Below are 22,684 nucleotides of genomic sequence, written 5' to 3'. Positions count from 1 at the left end.
GGGAGCAGCAGCGGTTGGGAAAAGGCCAAGGGAGTGGGATTTGAACCCTGATCCCTGTGTCCAAAGTCATGTTACCCACTGAGCCATTCAGCCACCACCAACAGTTTCAAAAGACGTTACATTATCAATGTTACGACTCCAGTACACAATGTCCAAAATGGTGACAATAGAGCTAACAATTATTTTAATGAATTAATCATTCCATTTTTTTTTTTCACAACAGCTGCAGCTGTAACAAAGCGCCTTACAAAGCAGTTTTATGATTCAGTTACAGGTTTGGTCTGTAACAACCATCAGAAAATCAGCAAACATGTTGATTCTTGTTTTCCAAAGTAAAAGCTGATGTTTTTTTTCTTTTTTTTTTAATGGTTGGAAAAAAAACCCGAACATAATTAGTCGGCTTTAATGGAGGACTAGAGAAATCGGAGAATATTTCAAGAGTCTGACATTCCAAAGATTTGGACAATTTTAAGTTGAACCAGGTCTCTGATCAATGATGGAAATCGGTGAGCAAAAAGTATTTATTGACTCATTTCATTATTGATTCGTTGTCGATTCATCGTTGACCTTCTAGTAACCAGCTTCAGCTCTGCAGTCCACCTAAACCAAATCCTCAACCCAGTCTGCTGGGTCAAAATATAATCAGCCCAGCCTTGAATAAAAGTAACCTACCGGTAATCTGCTCAAAAAAAAAACGACAGCTACCCAGCGAGTGGGTTAAGAAAACAACCCAGCTTTTTTTTTTTTGTGTGTGTGTGTGGCCTCACTCACAAGATTGTGCAGGTGTACCTAATGTTGTGGCGGTGAATGGGTTCAATCTTTCTACCCAACAAGAGTCCAGTGATGTAAAAGGGATAATTCCACTCATTTGTAAAATCATGACTACACTTGTCCGCCTTACCTCACACACGCACACACATACACACACACACACACACACACACACACACACACAACTGCACACCAGCCAAAAGATGCAGCTTGAGCCCACTTTTGTTACAGTACCTGTAGGGAATCCAGTCGGAGGTGTGCTTGGAGCTCATTCTGTCTCAATCACCCTGACTGCAAGGCTGGCGGCCTGCAACAGCACCACAGCAAAGTGGCTAAGTGGTCTGAGGACCGGATTCAAACGGCGAGAGCCCACATAGCCCGATCATCCCTGCTCCTCGTATCCCCCAAGTCTTCGCTTGTGCGTCTTTTAGCTGCGGGACGTCGGATGACTACCAATCCAGGCAGGCAGCCGCTCTCGTCAGGTGTTGTGCACCGTGCACATGAAATTAGCCGTTTTCTTGTCTTCCTGTGTATGTGTGTGAGTGTGTGCGTGTGTATATGCGCTTGCAGTCAATGCCTCTTCTCTGCTCACCGCCTCTGCTCTTGACTGGATCTAAATCTCCCTCCGTTTCTTGCCCTTTAAATCCCCCCTCCCTTCTTCCTCCCTCTCTCCCCAATCCATCTCTCTTGTGCAGCATCACCAACAGCAGCATCCAAGTCTCTTGCTTTCAGTGGGGAAAAAAAGATATGGAGAACCCCCTCTTTTCCAGCATCCTTCAATTTCTTTTTCATTCAAATGTACTCGGGCAGCAAATCAGGGGAATCAGTTGTGTTTTCTGGAATCATTTAATTGTCCCCCCAGAGTGTGAGGCATTAGCATATGACTGCAATGATTAGTGTTAGCAGGCTTTAATTCAACACTCTCCACAACGGGACAAAGGCACCCAGTGATAGTGGCTGCAACTCACGCACATCTGCTTCCGCCCACCGTCGGACGCCCCTCACTGTCACACATCACTCACTGTGTTCCCCGGCCAACTGCCGAGTCCATCTATAGACAGTTAACGCAGGCGGCTTCCTTGGGAGCGCGACCGCTCCACAAGGAGTCGATTCAAGGCGGCCTCATCAACAAGCACATATCTCACGTGGACGTGTGAGCTCAGCTCGCAGGTGAAATGACACGCAATCATTTAAATTAATTCAGATGTAATATTATTATTTTTTTTTTTTTTAAGTATGCTTGGTGGATCACGAAGACCTGCCCATGAGACTGCCACAGAAAATGTTGGTGTATTCCTCCAGGAAACAAAACACCTTTGAAGCCAGAGTAACGATGTCTTTTGAATGCAAACGACCGGACAACATCTTGAAGTTCACTCTTTAACTAGAAAAGGCTATTTCTGGAGAAATTCTGTGTGATTGTGATGGAATCATGTAGAATGAGTGGAATTATATTGAAGTTGAATCGTGGAGTGAGACTAGTGAAAAATGTGCAATATGATGAAGAAAAATGTGGCACGATATTGAATGATGTGGAATGATATTGAAAGATATGGAATGATGAGGAATGATACTGAATGTGGTGGATTGATTTTGGTGAAAAATGCTCAATATTAGGGTGAAAAATGTAAAACGATATTGACTGGTATTGAATGCTACTGGAATGATGTGGAATGATACTGGGGAAAATTTGCAATAGGCAAATGAAACAGAATAATATGGAATGCTACTGAAAGATATGGAATGATGTGGAATTATATCGGTGGAAAAAGTGCAATATTCTTATGGAAAATGGGTACTTGTTGGTATGTGGGAGTTGTGGGAATGTTGAAAATTGTTAAATGAGCTGAGAATGTGATGTTGAATGTGATTTTGCAAATAAATGGTTTGGGGGAAATGTTTTGTAATTGTGGGAAAAATGTGAATTGCAAAAATTGAATTGTTGGAATGGGGAAAAACAACAGCCTGCATGGCCTGACCGTTTGCAATGTGTTGAATTTGAAATGGTAAGAATCAGTCGAGAAATGTGGAAGGAGAAGCACAGAGGTGGGCACTCCGTCAGACTGACGAAAGGTCCGTCAGTATTTCAGGCCGACTCACATCGGCCCAGTTCGCCCCACGTCGGCGACAGCCAATCGTCGTTGAGAACGTACCAAGTAATTTCCACGTCACACACTGGCGTCACACAAGCCATCTCACAGCCAAATAAAGGAAAAAGTCAAAATAAAACAACACACACACACGCATGCATACACACACACCTCTGGAAAGCATATCAAATAAGTGAGAATAAAATATTTCTCACACACATTTAACAGAAAATGACCAAAAAATAGTCGCGTAGAGTACTGGCATAGATTTGCAGGTTCCGGGAATCATAACTGGCTCAAATACCAAAGGTAAACTGTCTATTCCAGCGTGTTATGACAGCCATTTATGAGGTTGAAATGACAATGAAACATATATACACAACCGTCTTCAAAAATGTCAAGTCACACAACTTCAAAGGGAAGTTATGGTGTCTTAAAAATACACAGCTGTCAAATAGTCCTTTAGTTTACAGAATCAACTAGTGATATAAAAATATCATTTATGACTACCTATTCTATTGTCAAAATACAAATTCTCCGGATTTATTTTATTCATTATTTTTAGGCTTGGCACACAGAATTCTCTTGGATTTGAGGATGAGCAGATTGGAATTTGGTGTTTTTAAGCACAAGGTCAAAGAGGTGAATGAAGAATTTGAGCAGATTTGGCACAAATGGCCACAAGGATTTTAGGATAAACTTGATCGTGACATTCTCGAGTGCTGCAGTCTGGCCATACTCTAAGTCGCTCTCTGTCATGCTCCCACTGGTCATTTTATTAGGCACATCAGCACAAGAAAATAACACCCAATAAAAGGTAGAGAAATAATCCTGCTTATTCGTATGAGTAAGAGAAGTAGGGCTAATAGTAATGCTGCCACCATCAAAGAGGAATTAATGTCACAATGCAGTGGTGCCATTATGTACGAGTTTACTTCATGCAGTGAACACGTTTGGAATTCAAAACACGAATATTTCAAATCATCTGCCCGCAGTGAAAAGAATTGAAATCACATTAATTCATTTGAGCATTCCCAAATATATACAATATTCCCTATATATAATACAATTATGCAGACCCAAACAAAGAAGAGTAAACTGCAGCAGTATGAGTTGTTTTCGCAGCGGATACAGAATACAGTATATGCCTGTGAGCATTTTGCTATTGTCTGTCTACAGGTGGTGATGCACTATTTGTGTCCAAATATCCATTGGCATTATAACACTGCCACATTAAGCTATTCAATAGAGGGTCTTCCCATCAAAGGAGACACACTGTATTTAATTAAAAGGCTCCACCAAACAAGAGTTTGCCTTGAATCGACATTTACATTGAATGACGGAGAAACTGCACAGACATTCTCGTGGAATGTGGAGTGTGAACGGTTGCCTTGCTTCGTGTGCCCTGTGATTGACTGACGACAGGGTGTAATCTGTCTTTTTGCCCACAGGCGACCTTTCTTGTGACCCCCGAATAGCAGTAGAAAATGGATGAATAGATCTTTATTGCTTATTTGTTTGCAGCCGTTCCCAAATTTAGGATCCTACAAGGGTCTCAGAAATGTATGGGTGGTATTTTATTGCTCATCATAGGCATAGACTTTTTGAATGTTGTCATAAATTATTGTTATAGAAATGTCAGATTTGCTCTTTTGTTTTAGTCTGATGGATGAACCAAATGTTATGCATTGAACTGCAACATGATAGAGAACCCTTTACTTCTGAGATCATTGGAGGTGAGCATACACATGGTTGTAAACTGCACTTTCAAACATTTGTTTGTGCCAAAAGTCATGAGTCTACAGTATGCGCTGTACTTCTATAGATTGTGGGTAGCACAGTTGGATATTCATCCTACGCAGCTCCGTGCTTGCAAATAGAAGGGAAAAAAAAGATTTCTGTCAAACACTCATTTCAAATCGGAAGACACTTGTCCAGACCTCGATAAACAAAAACAGCTTCTATATCCTGAACAGAATCTTTGAAGACGGATAGCCTATCTGATCTACAAGTGTCCTCAAATGACCACATCCAAGACAGACGATTTTGCATCCAGAATATGAGCTGCTGGGATGAAAGTGCAACTAAATGAAACAAGCCACTCAGCTCAGGAATGCTCCTGAGCAAAAGCACCCTGCTGAATATTTGATGCTGGAGAGCAGACTTTGAAGTGTGACTTTGAAGGCTGCATTTGGTCATTAGGGACTTGGGTGAAGATTAGAATATCTTCTTCCTGCTTTCTTCCTACTCGACTCCATTTTCAAAGTACAGCGCTTGTCCCACTGGCCTTGCCGTAAGTGCAGCACCACACATACCGTGATAAGGTCTCTTATGATCAATTATAGTTATCCAGTCCATTCTTACATTTAGTGCCCCGCAGGCGCTGTATTGTTAGTAACAACAGACCAACAGTAGCGGCGATTATGGTCTATTTACTGAATGTACAAGCAATGTGAAAATGGGTCTCTGACTTTTGTCCGCCTGTCTCAATCAGGCTGAAATTGAGCTGCAGAGAACACAAGCTTGGTCAGAGATCAGCAGGACATTACCCAGTGATTATTTCCTTCCAGAGTGTAATTATTCTCTTTTTTGGGCGCTAAAAAGAAGTCTGAGGGTTCTGGAACATTTTCTATTCAGGCTCCACTACTCTGGAATTCCTTACCTGCAGAAATTAGAGCGGCCACCAGTGCAGAAATGTTCAAATCTCGACATTAAGGTTTATCTCTATACTTTTGTATTTGGTTAAACCACAAATATTGTACAACCATTCTTTTGCCCTGCCTCTGGATTTTGGCCTGTTTTATTGCTGCTTCTCCTTTCTCCTCCTCCACTCTTCTCCTGCTGGGTGAAGGGGAGCTTTCATCCATCTGTTGTGGATCTCTGAGACTTTGGAACATACATGTTTCGTTTTAAATTACTTCATTCATGTTTTGAATAGAGTATAATCATAAACTTGAACATTGTGGTGGTCTTATAATGTTTAAATAAAACATTGTGTGATGAATTAATAAGCAATCCGACCCTGGTAAGAATGTCCAGCGATAAATTCAAGAAAACCGAAGTTCCTAAAGACAAACCATTTCATGCCAAGGCCTCATCTAATGAAATCTCATACAAACGCTTTAACAGCAAAACAGTTATGATTGACAGCGGGGATAGTTAAAGTAATATCAAAGATTTTTTAACATACCTGCTAGTTACTTATAGTATCGCATAAAAGCTGCACTACAGCAAGAGAGGAAATGTATTCTTCCAGTCCCACTGTCAAAAATAGGCAGTTGGAAGTGTACAGTATTTCTCAAAGGGTGTTATGGTTTACCGCACAGATCAAAATGATGTCACATCTTACACAGGAGACTGGAGGTGGGCGAGAAGAACTTGAATTTAAAAGCTGCATAAATAATCATGTAACAAAAATGAAATGTATACACATTTCGGTGCTATTGCATAGTATATTATTCCATCCATTCATTTTCTGTTGCACTCTCATTTAAGTTTGCAACAGCAAGTTGAGCTGCAGCCTATCCCGGCTGACCTTGGGTCAGAGGCAGGGTACGCCTTGAACTGGCTGTCAGCCAGTCACAGGGCTTAGAATCGAAGTGGTTGGTTATCCATCTAAGCCTTAGATGACATCAGATTATGCAAAAGGTAGACCACCTCTGACGTGTTTAATGAACAGGAGTCCCAAAATGAACCTTCAGGCCAATACCCAAACTGCATAAATACAAATACAAAAGTACAAGTACACTGAGAGAAACAAGTAAAACCAAGGCAACAAATATGAAGTGACGGATAAAGATCTGCCACTGTACCTTTGCAGCACTGATTTGCCAGCTCCAATTTAATTCATGATAACTTCATTCATAAAAGGGAATCTTAACAAAGGCATATTCATACAATTGCTGGTAGGATAAATCTCAAGGCCACCCTGGGGCATTAAGCAGAAACACTGGCATTTTTATTTAAAGGAGAGCTGTAATATGTGAAACACAAACAGGCAGTTATGTGAACAGTGAGCATAAAAAAGTCAACACACCCTGTTCAAATGCTGTTTTGTGGTCTCAAAAATGACACCAAGAAAATAATTTCTTTTTTTTTCACCATTGAACTAGTGATTGGAAAATAAAGCTTCAAGTTACTTCATGAACTAGTTGTATTTTTTTGACTCCTTGGTTTAAAGAAAGCGGTTTAAAAGAAATGGCAAGTCAGTGTACCATCTAGAGGAGCCAAAACATACAACAAATGGTACAATTTGTAACCTATAACCAAGGGCGTGCTGGCCATTGTGAATTTTGGAAAAATGTGTTGATTTCCAGAACGGCCGGTCGAACAGCGTGACAGCCGTCCCCACCCCGCCGTCGGCAATGAACTTGTGTGACGTCCGCGGTATGACACCCCACCCCGCCCCGCCCCTGTCGTTTGTTACATTTAGGAGCATGATGACCAACGTAAAACAGTGGCATTACCAAGAGCTGGCTGTCCCTCCCAAATTGTTGAAAAGACGACAGCATCATGCATTGGGGTTGTTTTATGTTTCAACCGGAAATGGGTCGAAGTGGAGGGAATTATGAACACTTGCAAACAGCAGTTAGTCTTAGCACAAAACCTTCAGGCTTCTGCTAGAAAGCTTCAGACATGTCAGGAAAATCCTGTTAGAAGAGCTCAACTTCATTTGGGGTTCATCAAAGGCACTTGACATGGTGGCAGGTGTGTGCTGACTTCCTTTTAACATGAATGTGATTGGTTCATTCTGAAAAGAGCCACACACCCAATTATAAAATACTGTGCTTACTTTTTGCCATTGTTTATTTCTATTTCCTCTCTGTAAACAATTTTTTAAAATGCCAATGAAGTTTGACAGGTTCTAGGTTCCATTAACAGTGGAAAGAGTTTCACATCTCTTCTTTTTAGATCACAAGAACAGGGGGGTGTAGACTTTTTAGTTCCGCTCTGAATAAAAGCTTCAGACTGAGACTCAGCATGAGTGACTTTATGCATGATATGAATGAAAAGTGTCTGAGCGTTAGGTGTTTGTCCCGCATCGATCGAATCAAATCTGCCCACGTGTATTGATTCCTGCTCATATGGGAAATACACTTTGCTGCTGCAAACACATTGTGGAAAGATGTTTTTTTAAAGGACTTGTTTTGGAACAGCATTACACCGAGCATTGGCGAAAGATCACATATATTTGAGACACTGGAACTACACACACACACATGCACACACCCACACCCGCACACTCTGTATGCCTTGGTTGAACCTAACTCCCAGTGTAGGACAATCGAGGCCATCCATAAAACATGATTTGGATTAGTAAATGTCATACTGGATGAAACATTGTTCCAATGTCCCAGTGTCCCACTGAAGCATGCTGATTGACTCCCTCAATACAGCCGAGTGCTGCTGTGTCCCTCTTATCAGAATGCAGTCTTGTCACTTTGAACAATCAGCAAGCATCTTAAACTTGAGGATTTATGCATGCAATTATCTGTTGCTCAAAGTGTTATAACACCTCTACATTGATGCTATTCATGAGACCATCGAAAGCGTTTTGAACGGATTATTAGCACTGAGCTAAAAAAAAAACTTCGAAGGCAACGTGTAGTTGTGATTGTTTTATGTTTATGATGACATTTAAAAACAAGTTGGAATGGCAATATTCAGCCCGAAGCCTTTTTTTAATTGAATTTTTCTCTGCCAAATTGTTGCTTGTTGTGAATTAAGTTAAATTGAGTTCATTTCCAAAGTGAGTTCACTAGCCAAAGCACATAGAAAAAAAAATAGCAGAACGATGTTTCACGTCTCGTAAACTCATAAACCGGGCCACTTGGAATTCAAGGCACCGCAGTAATCCCATTCAGATTAGGAAAGACCTCGTCTGCATGTGATTTATACTGCGTGCACCTTCTGGCCACAGTCAGAGAGGTCTTCCAGCACTATCTAATGATATAAAAGCTCTTTCAAAAATGTTTGATTGATACCATAATGGAGGTACTGTATTTGTTTAACCTTTGTGAGTTGTTTCTGATTAGTTTTACCTTGCATTAAATGAAACCAACATGTTAGCTCTCTCAGTATGCTATGGTAACTACAATCACAATAATATAGCACATAGTGTAATTTTAGATACAGCTGTTGTATTGAATCTCTTTTCACTATGCAGATTCATGTGCTCATTGAAAATTGGCCAGTGCAAGTAGCAGGTTTAATTATTTAATCAAAATGCTTTGAATTGGTAATGATTTCATTCCTGGGTGAGGTTAGCTGCTCTGAAATTAGATGATGAAACGGAGGTAGCGCTGCATATCCGTCTATTGATAGCCATGCAAATGCCGACACAACAGGCAGTGGGATTGTAGATGCATTGTGGAACTTGGTTTGATTTAATCAGTGACAAGATGTGTGCTGAATGTGACAAGAAGTGCCAAAAGAGGGTGACAGAGAGAGAGAGAGAGAGAGAGAGAGAGAGAGAAACATATTCATGAACCTTCAGGCCTTGTGACTACACTGAAGCACTTAGAAGCGTACGCTGCAATCTTTCCATCGCTTCTTAAAGTTATCAACTAACATCAGTTCTTGCCAATGGTGCAAAATAGACCTTCATTTGAATTCTTTTAAAATTCCAGTTTGATTGCACATTGCACAAGTTTTAAAACAACCTCAAAAATGAAATGTGCATTTCGATCTTCCGCTTCACAAATGAAAATGTAATTCTTCTCCATTCTCAGCAGAGGGTGTCCCCTCTTCTCAAAATGTCATTTGGCAAATACTGTCGGTTTTGGTCATTTTATTGGCACTTGATATTTTTATTTGGATTATCGGCACTTCATGTAGGTATTTGTGTATTCATTTCAGTATACTTATTTTTTATATTTTGTACCCCAATCGAGGTTTTTATATGTTTGCTTATTTTATGTTGTAAACGACAGATGGAAATTATTTTATGTTGTAGACTACAAAATTAGCTTTCTGCTAAATCTGCTGCAAGCATCTCTTTGTGTCTTTGATATCGACTCGTTTGTTCACTTTGGTTGTATACTTCAATTTAAAAATATAATCAAATGTGCGTTATTCATTTGCTAAATTGGAGTGCAGTAAGCCATTAAATGCCTATTTCTGTAAACAAGAATATCGTCCAAAAATTGACAAATGATGCAATACGGTATACCCATTTTATGCAAATTGTATGATTCACCTCAGGAAATCGAGAAATAAATAATAAAAAATGTAATTGTATGGGTTTCAATTTGTGACAAAAAGGTGGAAACAAATAAAGGTTTTTTTCCATTTTGACATTACAGTACTTGTATCCAGGGGCAATAGACATTTTGTTTCAAGTATAATATCAGGTGAGTCAGCGGATGAGTCACATTTACAGAATCCTCCACATCATCATGAGTGGTCGTACTGTGAAATGTACAAACAACACTTCTTACACAACACATCTTGATGTGTTGAGGTATTAGCGGACGAGCAGGCTCCATGATTGCTTTTCAAAAAGTACACATATATTGTACATACTGGAGGGTGTGTAACCTGCAATGTGACTCACACTGCCAATGCTGCTTTCCACTCGGTTTATTAGCTCTATTTTACATTATTTCACTTTTTCAATAAATAATGACACTAAAAAGTCTGTATCTTTCAATGGACCCTCATGAATGGTCTGTTTTTTATTTCCCCTATATAGCACATCTGCAATAAATCCGCAGTTTGCTGTCAAATTGCTGAAATGTTCCCCTCCCTGAAAAAAAAAATCATCTCAAATCTCATCACAAGCACACGTGCGGAGATATGGAGCCACCAATGAGTGCATCGTTCGAATCCCATCTCAGCTCCTTCACCAGAAGCATCCTCTGACAAACACACTGGCACTCGTAACCATGGCAACAGCTGAGAGTCAGAATTATATGGGAAAAAATAAGCTCAGAGGAAGGCTTCTATGCTTGACCGTGTGTCAAAAAAACACAGAGGCAATCTGTGGGATTAAAACGTTTAATTAAATTCAGTAGCGCACAGCTACATGCAGTCAGGTAACCATTGCGGTGAGAAACAAGGAAAGTCCTCGACTGGTTTAAAAATATGTCGTGGTGGTGGGTGCACACACGGCGGCGCTGTTTAACAGTTTATATCCCTCACTCCAAACACAACCACAGCATTTTATGGAAAGAAACGTTGACGCCCCCACATAAGTGTGTTGCATGTATATTTTCATCTATACATTAACAGTACTATTCATTCATATTAACATTCTGGATACCGTAAATCATCCCATGACACCATAGTACATATGTAGCCTATTGTATTATTCATATTTTTTTTCTCCTTCAGTAACTGTGGTTTGTACAATACACTGGATAGCACAGTGTACATACTATACAGTATCGCTATCATACTATATTACCATATTATAGAGGTAGTTACTCAGGTTGATACTTTGTATCTATTTACATAACATACATCCTGTCAGTTAGTGGGTCTCTAACTTTTTTTTAGTGCTTCAAATAAAATGTAATGTACACAAAAGTTGCAACTGTATCAAAATTAAAATTTGAAAACAAACAATTCTAAATGATGAAATGAATATGAATAAATATAACTGAACCGTATAGGCGCTTATTCATTAGCATACCACCAGAGGGAGCCAATATACAACTATGGTTCTCATGCCAGACTTGAAAACTAAATCTGTCTGCACTTTCGGTCATATGCTAACTCAACATGGTATGTTTTCACATACAGTGGTGCCCTGAGATACGAGTTGCATTTCTGCATTTTTGCTCTGACTTACAAGCACAAATTTAAGATGAGCTCTGTATGGTGGCAGTCTCAACTGACTTCATATGAAACAGTAGTTTGACAGACAGTGAATTTTATTCTTCAAAAACAAAGAAGCTTCCAACTGTTTATTGGCACTGCCAGTTGGAACATGCTGTCAAACTCAACATAAAACAAACATTTCTATTACAAACAACCACATAACATAGCTTAGCTCAAGATAAATATGTGAACTTTCTATTTTCCTAAACAGGCCCAGGTAGAAGCGGGATGTTTGCGCCCTTGTGAGGAGGAAAGCAGCCAACTTGTTTGCCTTTCAATGAAAGTGGCTCCCCGTGTTTCCTTTACATTCAGCGTTGTGGCCTGCTGTCTACATGCAATGTAGATACAGCAGAGTGGCGTGTCGTGCACTTCAAAGAACCTGAAGATCTGCACTTGCGGATGATGTAGAGTTAGCCACTGTGGAGTGGAAACTAGGAGACCGCCATCTATCAAGGATTGTGCAACCATGTGTGGCAGTATTAGAGTTTCTAAGGCGTTATTCAAAAATGATGATTTGGCTACATTTTTTGTTCATCAAAAAAAATCATTGGACATTGTTTGCTCTGGCCACCTTGGGACAGTATAATACAGAAATATGGATTTACATGGATAATAAACACAGTTTTATTAAAACTGTACCGCTCCAACAATGAAAATATGATCATCTGTATAAAGGCAGAATTGCTAACTGAAATATTGTATTGGTGATGTACCTAATATTATGGCCAGTGAGTGAATGAACGACATGTTGAAACCTTCAACACGCAGCACACTATTATGACTGCTTGTATTTTAAAAGCAAGGTGGATTGCGGAAGGTCCCTACATTTAACAGGGCGCTCATAATAATTGCACAGACTCATCTGATTTCTCAAAAACATGTAGTGCCACCTCCCAGATTTATGCCACGATCCTTCACCATAGCAACCACAGCTCCAGAGGCATATCTCGCATTCAGCACCGGTGCAGAGCTCTCGTGGAGAGCTGAATAAAAGAATAGTCAGAGCAAAGAGTAGCATTTGACGTACAAATCCAGGAAAGAAAGAATCTGTGAAATCGGACAAAATCCTCCCTCGAGGAACACACCTAGTGCCAGGGTGTGTATGTATAAAATCCTGATACAAACCAAAAGTTGTAAAAATATCACGGTTAAGGGTAAAGCATGAGCCTTAATGGAGACTTCTTTCTTCTTACTTTCTTTCCTTTCTGATTGATATAAAAATGATTTATTAGATATAAACACATAACACGGGGTAGGACTAGATAAGTTCTTTACTTCTTCCTACTCCCTTGAACATAATAACTGTGTTTTTTCTTTTTACTATTTTACTTACCTTACTTTCTGTCAAATTATTACTGTATAGGTTTTATGTTCAATAAACAAACGAAACGAAGGAAAAAAGAAAAAAAAACAGATGGCACATCTTATCTCGCCATGTAAAATCCGATTCTCTGAAAGAAAGCTGGATAGGCCCTGAGATCACGTTTACTTGTTGAATGAGTGTTGAAACATGCTGAAGCACTGGTCGTGCAGAGAGTATATTACATGTTGACTGCAAAGTCTTTACATTACTAATACCCACCGGGGAGCCTCAGGCATTGGAGAATAAATGCCGCCATAAACAACTGTTATGGAAGACGAAATCGGTAGAAGTGAAATGATGAATTTAATTATTCGCACTAGGAAAAGAGGAAGCGTCTGCTCTAATGAGTTTCCCTCACCTTGCTTCTTTCAAAGTGTCTGCAGGGACTCAAAAGTGTTAACCCTCCTAAGTGCGGAGGTTTCTCTTCTTGTGGTCAATAACACATGCTCAGATAAGGAACTTCATCCATCCATTTTCCAATCCGCTTTATCCTCACAAGAGTCGCGGTGGGTACTGGAGCCTATCCCGGCCGTCTTCAGGCAGTAGGCGCGGGACACCCTGAACCGGTTGCCAGCCAATCGCACGGCACACAGAGACGAACAACCATCCGCGCGCACACACTCACACCTAGGGACGATTTAGAATGTTCAATCAGCCTGCCATGCATGTTTTTGGAATGTGGGAGGAAACCCACAAGGAACTTCCATTAAAAAAATAATTTAATACACAGTGTTTGTTTGAAGCTGTTTATTGGAATTCCCACTTCGGTTTAAACATAAAACAAACAGAATGACACGTGTATTTAACCAAAGCTCATAATTTACCTAAATCCGCAATCTTAATGCGAACACACAATACAACGACGTATGTGACTGCCACAGACTTGTACATTATGGACCAATTAGCCGGGAAAAACGTGGAATCTGAGACTTACTGTGCAATCGGAATGGTCGATGTAAACAGTGAGGTTCGTTCATTGAGAGGTTCTCATTCCAGACAGGTGTCCTGGCGTGAAATACACACTGATAACACTGAACTATCACTGAACAGAAGTTGTCAGTTGCAGTGGCAATGTAAGATGGCTGCCTTCTGGCTTCAACAACAAGTGGCCAATTTTTAAGCTTGGTTTCTGCTTCGCGCATACAGAAATGAGACATACGGAATCCGGCCAGAACAACTTTTCAAAACCAAATATTGGAGCATGTGTCGCCTATACCGAAACCAGGTACTTTTGGATTCTAAATTAGGACGGTATTTTAAATCATTTGTCCTCTTAAATACATACAGTATGTTTGATGCAAATTAGACTTTTTTGTTGTGTTATTAACTATGCCAGAATAAAATACTCTCAACTGAAATATACATCTGCGATTGGCTGGCAACCGGTTCAGGGTGTCCCCTGCCTACTGCCCGAAGACGGCTGGGATAGGCTCCAGCACCCCCCGCGACCCTAGTGAGGATTAAGCGGTTTGGAAAATGGATGGATGGATGGATGGATGAAATATACATGGACTCTTGTTTTAAGTTGCACATGCAGGGGTAATCTTCATATTCGTAGTCCCTATCTCTCTTCCACACTCAAACAAACGTCGGCCACTGAACTTCCTCTCGTCTAGACACCTTCACCTAGCTTGTTTTAACATGATTCATTATGGTTGCACTGATTAGCTCATTTACCATTGTTTTGGTTTCCTTTCCGCTGGCCTGGCACGCAAGAAGAAAAATTGCGCACTCGGTTGGCAGAGGTTCCATTTAATTTTGCAATATAGGCAAGCCCACGACCTTCATGAGGATGAGCGGTTTGGAGAATGGATGGATGGGTGGTCGTTGGAAAAGCTCAAACAAAGCACATGGCCATAAATGTAAATTTTAATATTGAGTGTAAAAATACTTTTTGGAAAATAACTATTGTGACGGCCATGTATAAACAACAACAACAATATGCTTTTCCACAACGTAATCATTGAATCAATTATTTTGATTTAAAAAAAATCATCTTATTTCATAAAACAATTTCACTAATTCAAGACAACTGCAAACTAACAGCCAACAGTGCAACTTCATATTCTCAATACCATTTTAGTAACTGACTCTTTTGAAAGTGTATACAAGAAAAATAAATGGGATTCAGTTTGAACATGAAATGACCTGTCATAGAATGTGACAAACACACTCAACTGAACCATCATTCACATCTTATTGAAGCTTAATGTGCCTCTGGTCACTATTTCAAAATGCAAAATAACTTTTGCTTTTTTTTCTCCGCGATCGTTGTTTCTCTCATGCTTCCTTCTCATTTCCTCCTGCTGGTGTAGCCCACCGCTATTATTGGCGGCAAGTGTGCCTCATTCACTTATGCATGGGTTGAAAAGGGAACGTGCGAGGAACCCAGGAGAAACCAACATAAATAAATATAAAGGATCAATAGTAGTGCTTTGGTATCGATACAATACAGTTATTCCCTTTAGTATCGATTCTATTGATATTTGGATCGATCTGCATGGCCCTAATTCAGACATGGCTTCTGACAGCCCCTGGCTACCGCGTAGCTCCGCCGCCGATGTTGATTGGTTCAGTTTGCTGTCAATATTTTGAATGGATTAATGGGCTGCTAATTCTAAGTTGTGGGCCGGCCTCTTGAGATAAAATAGAGGAAAATAATAACTAAATAGGTTTGCAATGGCCCAAAAAGATGTCAGGCCGCCGAGCATTTGCTTCATAAGCCTGGAGGGGTGTAATAGGAAAATAATTGAGACACAGTGTCTCTATGACAAAGGCATATAGCCAAAGGGAGTTGCAAGCTCTTGTGAAATGAGTCTGTTAAGTCTTAAAAGACTCAGCCCCTGTCAATAGTGAACTGTAAAAACACCGAAAATGTGTGATGAGGTTTGGTGATGCTGGAGTCTGACTGTGAGCATGCTTACCTCAAAGTACATAACTGTCGGTGACAATTTTCTACTTTCTTTCACGCTATTCTTCTCTTGACACCCATTCTAATAAAGAATATAAAGTTACAGAACAAAAAAGCAGCTTTTCACATTTCCACACTTTTTTTGAAGACATGCCCTCAATCGACATTCCAAAGTTTGATACAGTATATATAAAGTATACAATCAGAAGAGACCGCAGTAAAGCTGCTGGGGGTACTTTTAGGGCTTGTCACTGGGGCGGTGCCCTTCAAGTTAGTGGTTTTGAACCCAGACACTTGCGCAAAGTTCCCTTTGCAAAGTTCACATTTTTAAACGTCTCTCTGAGAAACTGACTTATGGATGTGGATAAATGGAGTGTGGGAATGTCTTTTCCCCACACTTAGTACTTAATCAAAACATGGCTCTGTTGTCATGGACGCATGTGAAAGATTTCCTTTGAGTGACAAAGTTAAGCCAAACCTTAAACGTGATGTAGAAATCACTATACAGTCTCCTGTTGACTGAAAGTTAAGATCATTTCGCACCGTTCAGCTAACATTGGTCATATACATCAACGGCCATCCGCCCACAACAACATTATGTAAACAATCTCATTAGCCTTCACAATGTTTGTTATGCTCAGCTCGAATGTCAGAAAAATCATTAACCTAGCACTGTTTATTTATTATTGTGGTTGACGTTTACAGTGAGGCAGTATTGCATAATACTGAGAGCTGTTCATACTCACTAAAGCTAACCAAAATATTAGAAATACCTTGACTTTGACAAACATTGAAATGAGTTGAAATGTCATTAATCTGTTCCATCCCAACAAAAAAGTTTTACTTTCACGCTTCTAGCACTGTATTTTAATATAATTATAAAAAACAAACAAAGGAGAATGTAAATAAATAAACTACTTTTATAGAGTGTAATTTAGCCAAAAATCACAGAAACGTGCGCGCACACACACGCACGCACGCACACATACACTTCATGATCTGTGTTGGGGGTCAGAAACCTGTGGCTCTTTAACGCCGCCCTAGTGGCTCCCTGGAGCTTTTTCAAAAATGTTTGAAAATGGAAAAAGATGGGGGAGCGAATTTTTGTTGTTTTAATATAGTTTCTGTAGGAAGACAAACATGGCAAACATTCTTCACGTTTTCCAACGCTGTAAAAATGTGTAGAATAAATATTCAATTTAAACATTTCTGTCAATGAAGATGTGTGTCATATCCTGCGACACACGTGTCTCTTTGCAGGACGGGATGTCAGGCTGGCTGTTGTTAAAAAAAAACCCACAAAAAAAACGGCGTTTCATGTACAATTCACTGAAGGTACTGGCAAAGAATAGGAATGTGGAGGGCCGAGAGAAGCATTTTTAAATGGTACATGTGAACTACGATAGTTAACACACTGCAAAAGTGCGTCCCATACCTCGTTCATCTTCGGGCCCATTATGGCTGTTGATCATTATAGTGTGTGTGTGTGTGTGTGTGTGTGTGTGTGTGTGTGTGTGTGTGTGTGTGTGTGTGTGTGTGTGTGTGTGTGTGTGTGGATGCGTGCGTGCGGTATCAGGTCAATCTTGGCAGGCTGATTGATCGAAAGTAGATCTTCAGTCAAAAAAGGTTGGGCACCCCTGCTCTGCAGGATGCACTGCAGGGAAACAGATATTTAATCATGAAGCCTCATTGTGTATTAGTAGCCAACTTAGTCATTTTGATAGGAGGCTAATATAGCTAATATAGATACAAACAGCATCTGTTGCCTTCATTTTAAGGCTTTTAATTTTTTGTGGTTCCAGACATATTTGTTTGTTTTGTTTGTTTTCTTTCGTCCAATCTGGCTCTTTCAACATTTTGGGTTGCCAGCCCCTGATCTGTGTAGGGATGCGAGCCTTTAAGGAACATTGCTTTGTGAGTGACAACAGGAGTCCTGACTCCTGCTCACATTGATTAGTTCAATGTCATTGTGCGGTCCATGCTCCTTGTGAGTGTTTTCATTTTGAATTTGTTTTAAACTCTTTGTCCCATTCGGTACAAAGCTAACAGTACATGAGTGACTTTTCGTGTAAAGTGGAAAAAAAAAGTTTGATTTTAATTGATGTTTTGCTTCCCTTCATGGGTTTGGGGTGAGGGTTATATGTACTTAGGATCACTTTTAATTGTCTTTGCTGCTGCAATGGTCAGAGTCAAGGCCACAGCTGGTTCGTGAAACTGCTCCACGCTGCTGTTATAAAGGCACACCTGTTGCTGAAAGGGTCATTTAACACAAGTCCACTTTGATGCAAAGAAAAACCAATAACCTGCCCTGATGTATTACAGCATCAAAGTGATGAGACCTCAAACACACAGGCTACTCATATGTTGTACTGTAGAAAAATGTAGCGGTGACCAAGCTACTGTATTCTGTGGGTATAAAACAAGTTGTTTTAGAAAGAGCACGATTACAAAGGATCCTAAGCACCCTTTGATTTACATACAAGTGGCATCTACTGACAGTTTAAATGTCTTGTAAATGTCTCCTTAAGACATTAGTCATAGTGTTATCAGAGCTGAACAAAGGTTCATTATTAAAAAAGACCAATGAACACTTTTCTTGATGAAAAGGTTGTTTTTCTTGCGACTGACTTTGGCAAAAAGATACTGGCTGGTTGTCAAGATAGCAGAAAGTGCTTTACTCTTGCAGCATCAATCACACTTGAGGGCCAGAGCCAATAAAGCAATCGTCTTTATGCAGCTGACTCACTATCTATTGAAATTTGCTCTTCTCTATAATAAAGATGGGTACCAGTTCGGGACAGCGTCGTGAGATCGTGATTAGCCCGTCTGCCTCACAGTTCTGAGGTTCAGGGCTTGAATCGTTGCATGATACTGTATTTCTGTTCTGTTCTAGGCGTGAATGTGATTGGGAGGGATTGTTTGTCTTCATGGGCCACAGGATTAGTTGGTGACCAGTCCAGGGTGTACCCTGCCTCTGGCCCAAAGTCAACCCAGGCAGGCTCCAGTTTAACTGTGCCCCAAACAAAGGTAACCACTATAGTAAATGGATGGCTGGATGGAGGTAGGGAGAGAGGGATGATGTTGAGGAGGATAAAAAAAATGCCCTCCTGTGGCATTTTTGCAACATGTGGTTCAAAATTTGATTTGTGAAATCTAGGCTCAGAAACTCACACACTGCACAACACATCAGCCCCAGTTTTTTTTTTTTAGTTGGCCTCATCAAGTAGAGTACTTGTAAAAGGACCACTCATGACCACCGAGTTTCAAATGATTTGGAAATTGCGACGGAGATAACTGTCTGGCGAAACCATACTAACGCAAAGACACATGAAGCGTGTTTATAACATACTATAGCCCTTCCACCCCGCCGTCCCCATTATACAATAAACTTTAAATAAAAGCATGAAAATGCAAGGCAGAGCTTTCCAAAATCTGGATATTATCTTGTTAGCCCACCTTGTGCCTCCATCTCTAGGCTACAGTGTTTGCTGAGTGGGTGCGAGAACATTGTGAGATTGCGCGTACTGTATATCCAAGCACTGGCAGGCACGCCATGACTTATAATGCCGAAGACCATACAAGCCTGCAAATGTAGATACACCGCCTCGGGATCATCACTCATCACTTGACTCTGCTGCAGATCATCATTATTCAGTCCAGATTCAGATTCAGAATTGCCATGACAAACGTTACGTTCATTTGTAGCATGACAATTGTTTCTATTGACTGCTGTCAGGCTATTGAATAGACGGTCCTGAAAACCTGGACTCACCCCCACTCACCCATTTTTCATATGCTTATACAGTATTTATATTTATTTACAGTATATACTTTTTGTCTTCTACTTTCTCCCTTTCATAATGTTGCTGCTGTAAATTGGGAATTTCCCAATTGTGAGACAAATAAAGGTGTTCTTATCTTACCTATTGCAATAAAAAATGCTATGCTTGGTTCAGCATCTGGGTTATCGATACAATTTCTAATCAGAGGTCGATGATATATTTTGAGATACTCATGCTCAAAGGCATCCTCTACCATATACTGCCTATAAAATCATCTTTTTAGGTTACACTGTCCAATACTTCTTTCCTTTCAAGCCTGAGCTCAAGGTAATGTTGACTCGTAACATACATTTCAACTTCATGACAGAAAAAGACAAAATGTTGGCTCTTTGCAGCCAAGTGGTTCAACTTGAGTCAGCATAACTTACACTAATGTCCGAACGGTGCCCGTTTTGCTATGTGATAACCTCTTCCCGAATCAAGTCTGCACATGTGCAGTCAGCGGAACTAGTCCATTGCATGAGAAGGAAGGTGGAACGTATCATGATAGTTCAAGCATTCGGATGTTTTTTTTTTTTTTTCAAAAACACATGAACAGATTAATGAAAGTAACTGCCCCTCGGAAATCTCAGTTTCCTGTGTTTTCCCAATGGTAAGTCAGATCGTTCGGTTTTCAGTCCTGGATTTGTAGACAGAAATACTGTTCATATCCATCCATCCATCCATCCATAATCCGAACCGCTTATCCCCACGTGGGTAGCGGGATACTGTAAATAAATAATGGTAAATAATGTCACATCAAAGTACATCAGAGAGACAGTGTGTGATTCATCAATCAATTCAACAAATAACCAAGAACACAACCAGAAACACGGCATTGATTCTCCTCCTGGCCTCATTACGACATGCAGCATTTCCTGTCAGCCAATGAGCTGATTCCACAAGGATAATAAAGCATATCGTGGCAAAAAAAAAAAAAAAAAAAAAAGCATATCCCAACTAAGGGTGGCAGAAAAGTTTGATAGTTCCGGTCTGATATTTTGGGAATAGTCTACAACTGAAATGCAATAAAATGCATACAAAACTGTATGACATGGGCCATGAAATAAAAAGAAATAAACATCAGTACACCTGCACATAGGCAGAAAGAGTTTGGGGTTAAATTTGACCTTAAAATTTATAAATGTACCTCCACAAATCAGGGTAATGTTCTGATAAAGGGATAGGAGCCCAGTCTTATAATGTAATGGAGTACAAATACTTTGTTACTAAGTTAATGTGACATAACTGTAAATATTTGCAGCTATTTGTAATATTTGTATATTGCTTTGATATGCCTAAAATAATGCTTCCAAATGTCAATTTGTAAGATTAAAAATAATTTGTGATTCAGATTAATCCAATGAAATCAAAGCATCAATATTCTTTTAGTGATTACGAGCTTGTTTAGGCATGTGATGAACATGAAAGTCAGATCTTTAATTATGTAGATAATCAAAATGAATGAACAATATGTAAAAAATATATATATAAATGACTAAACCTTTCACTTTTTAAACATATTTAAATATATAAGTGCATTAAAAATCAGTATCTTAACTTATTTGAGTAAGAATTCTACATGTTGAAACTACCTCCAACCCCCCCGCCCCCCACCCCCCAAACACACTGAAAATGTGACCTGTCTTGTAATGGAACAGAGACTTGAGAATGCTATGGGGAACAAACGGAACAGCAGTATTAAAAGAAATGGCCGATTGTTGAAAGAAGCTCTGAAAACCGTGATTAGCAACAGCAGCATCAATTTCCCTGGTGTATTTGATCCATTTCTTCACTAAATGACAATGTGCTTTCTATTTTCTCATAGCCGTTGTAATTATGACTCATTTATTTAATGAGTGGACGTGCCAAGAATGCTGCCGCTTTTGCCAATGTCTTACGCAAAGAAAAGTCGTTACACTCACGCCATTGATTCAGATTTGGCCTATTCTGACAACAAAATGGGCTCTTCATTCATTTGAATATTCATAAATACACCCAGTCAGTGTGCTTATGTAAACACACAGAGTTGGTCACAGAGGCATCACGGGGGCCTGGCATTGGGAATGATCTTATTCGTCTTGTTACCACTGCACACTAACAAACAATATTTATTTATCGTTATTGATCCTCGCACAGTGCGCAGGAGCTTGCATGCTGTTCACAGTTCCTAGTGTGGTGAAAAATCTTGGGCTGCAAGAGATCAGCGGCTCGAGCTGCGGCCTCTTGGGATGTGCAAGAACAGAATCGGAATACCAATTATACAGTCAGAGGCAGCTTGTACAGGGCTGTCTCCTGCTGCCATACAATGACAGATCGCCAAACCAAAACAACCGACAGGAGCAGTCCACCACGGACAGCTCAGCTATTGTTTTCATTATGTATGTGTAATTATACTGGCCGAGAAAGAGACAATGGTGGGGATAACACAATGAAATGCACACTCTGTATTATTAATGGGTTTTTCAAAAGAAACATTTATCATTTGAAGGATGTACACTAGACTGACCCTCTCACAATCCATAGGGGTGTTCACACGGCACACATTTGCTCCGGCGCTGCACCGATGTATTTTGTTGCGATATATTTTGCACCGCAGCAAATTGTGTGGAGCGTTCACACGTACAAAGCCGCTGAGCGTGTCAGCACCGGCACAGTGTCGGTGCAGCCCCACTTGCGTTCACACGGCAGTTTCTGCAGCGGAGCAAAACGACAGAAAACAAATGAGTGTTGGTTCTTTTTAAAACGTATACACAACTCAAGGCACGTCCTTCTCCTTCTCGGTCTCCGTGCCTTCTGCTCGAGAGTGACCGCCCCCGAAAACGTAAATCAACGATGACTTCAATGACACTCAGAAAAGCAAACACGTAATGCGCCAAACAGAAAATCAAGAGAGGAAATCACA

General features: G+C 40.1%; 1 protein-coding gene across 3 annotated transcripts in view; it reads right to left on the bottom strand.

Moving 5' to 3' along the window:
• Positions 1-22,684, bottom strand: part of tub (TUB bipartite transcription factor) — a 49,743-nt gene that overhangs the window by 24,650 nt on the left and 2,409 nt on the right. For 2 of the 3 annotated variants that reach the window (XM_086107671.1, XM_086107670.1), the window contains exon 1: positions 1,006-1,355. The exons of the other annotated variant lie outside the window; for it this stretch is intronic. Coding sequence is in view for 1 of the 2 variants with exons in the window: in XM_086107670.1 (XP_085963796.1) it covers positions 1,006-1,043 (38 nt within the window). In the remaining variant the exon portion in view is untranslated. Of the gene's footprint in view, positions 1-1,005; positions 1,356-22,684 lie in introns of those variants that run through there. 3 annotated transcript variants of the gene reach the window in all.

This window comes from Hippocampus guttulatus, chromosome 3 (genome assembly GCF_054856545.1).
Source record: "Hippocampus guttulatus isolate MCC_2025c chromosome 3, RoL_Hgut_1.0, whole genome shotgun sequence".
Lineage (NCBI taxonomy): Eukaryota > Metazoa > Chordata > Actinopteri > Syngnathiformes > Syngnathidae > Hippocampus > Hippocampus guttulatus.
This window is presented reverse-complemented; position numbering and strand designations above follow the sequence as displayed.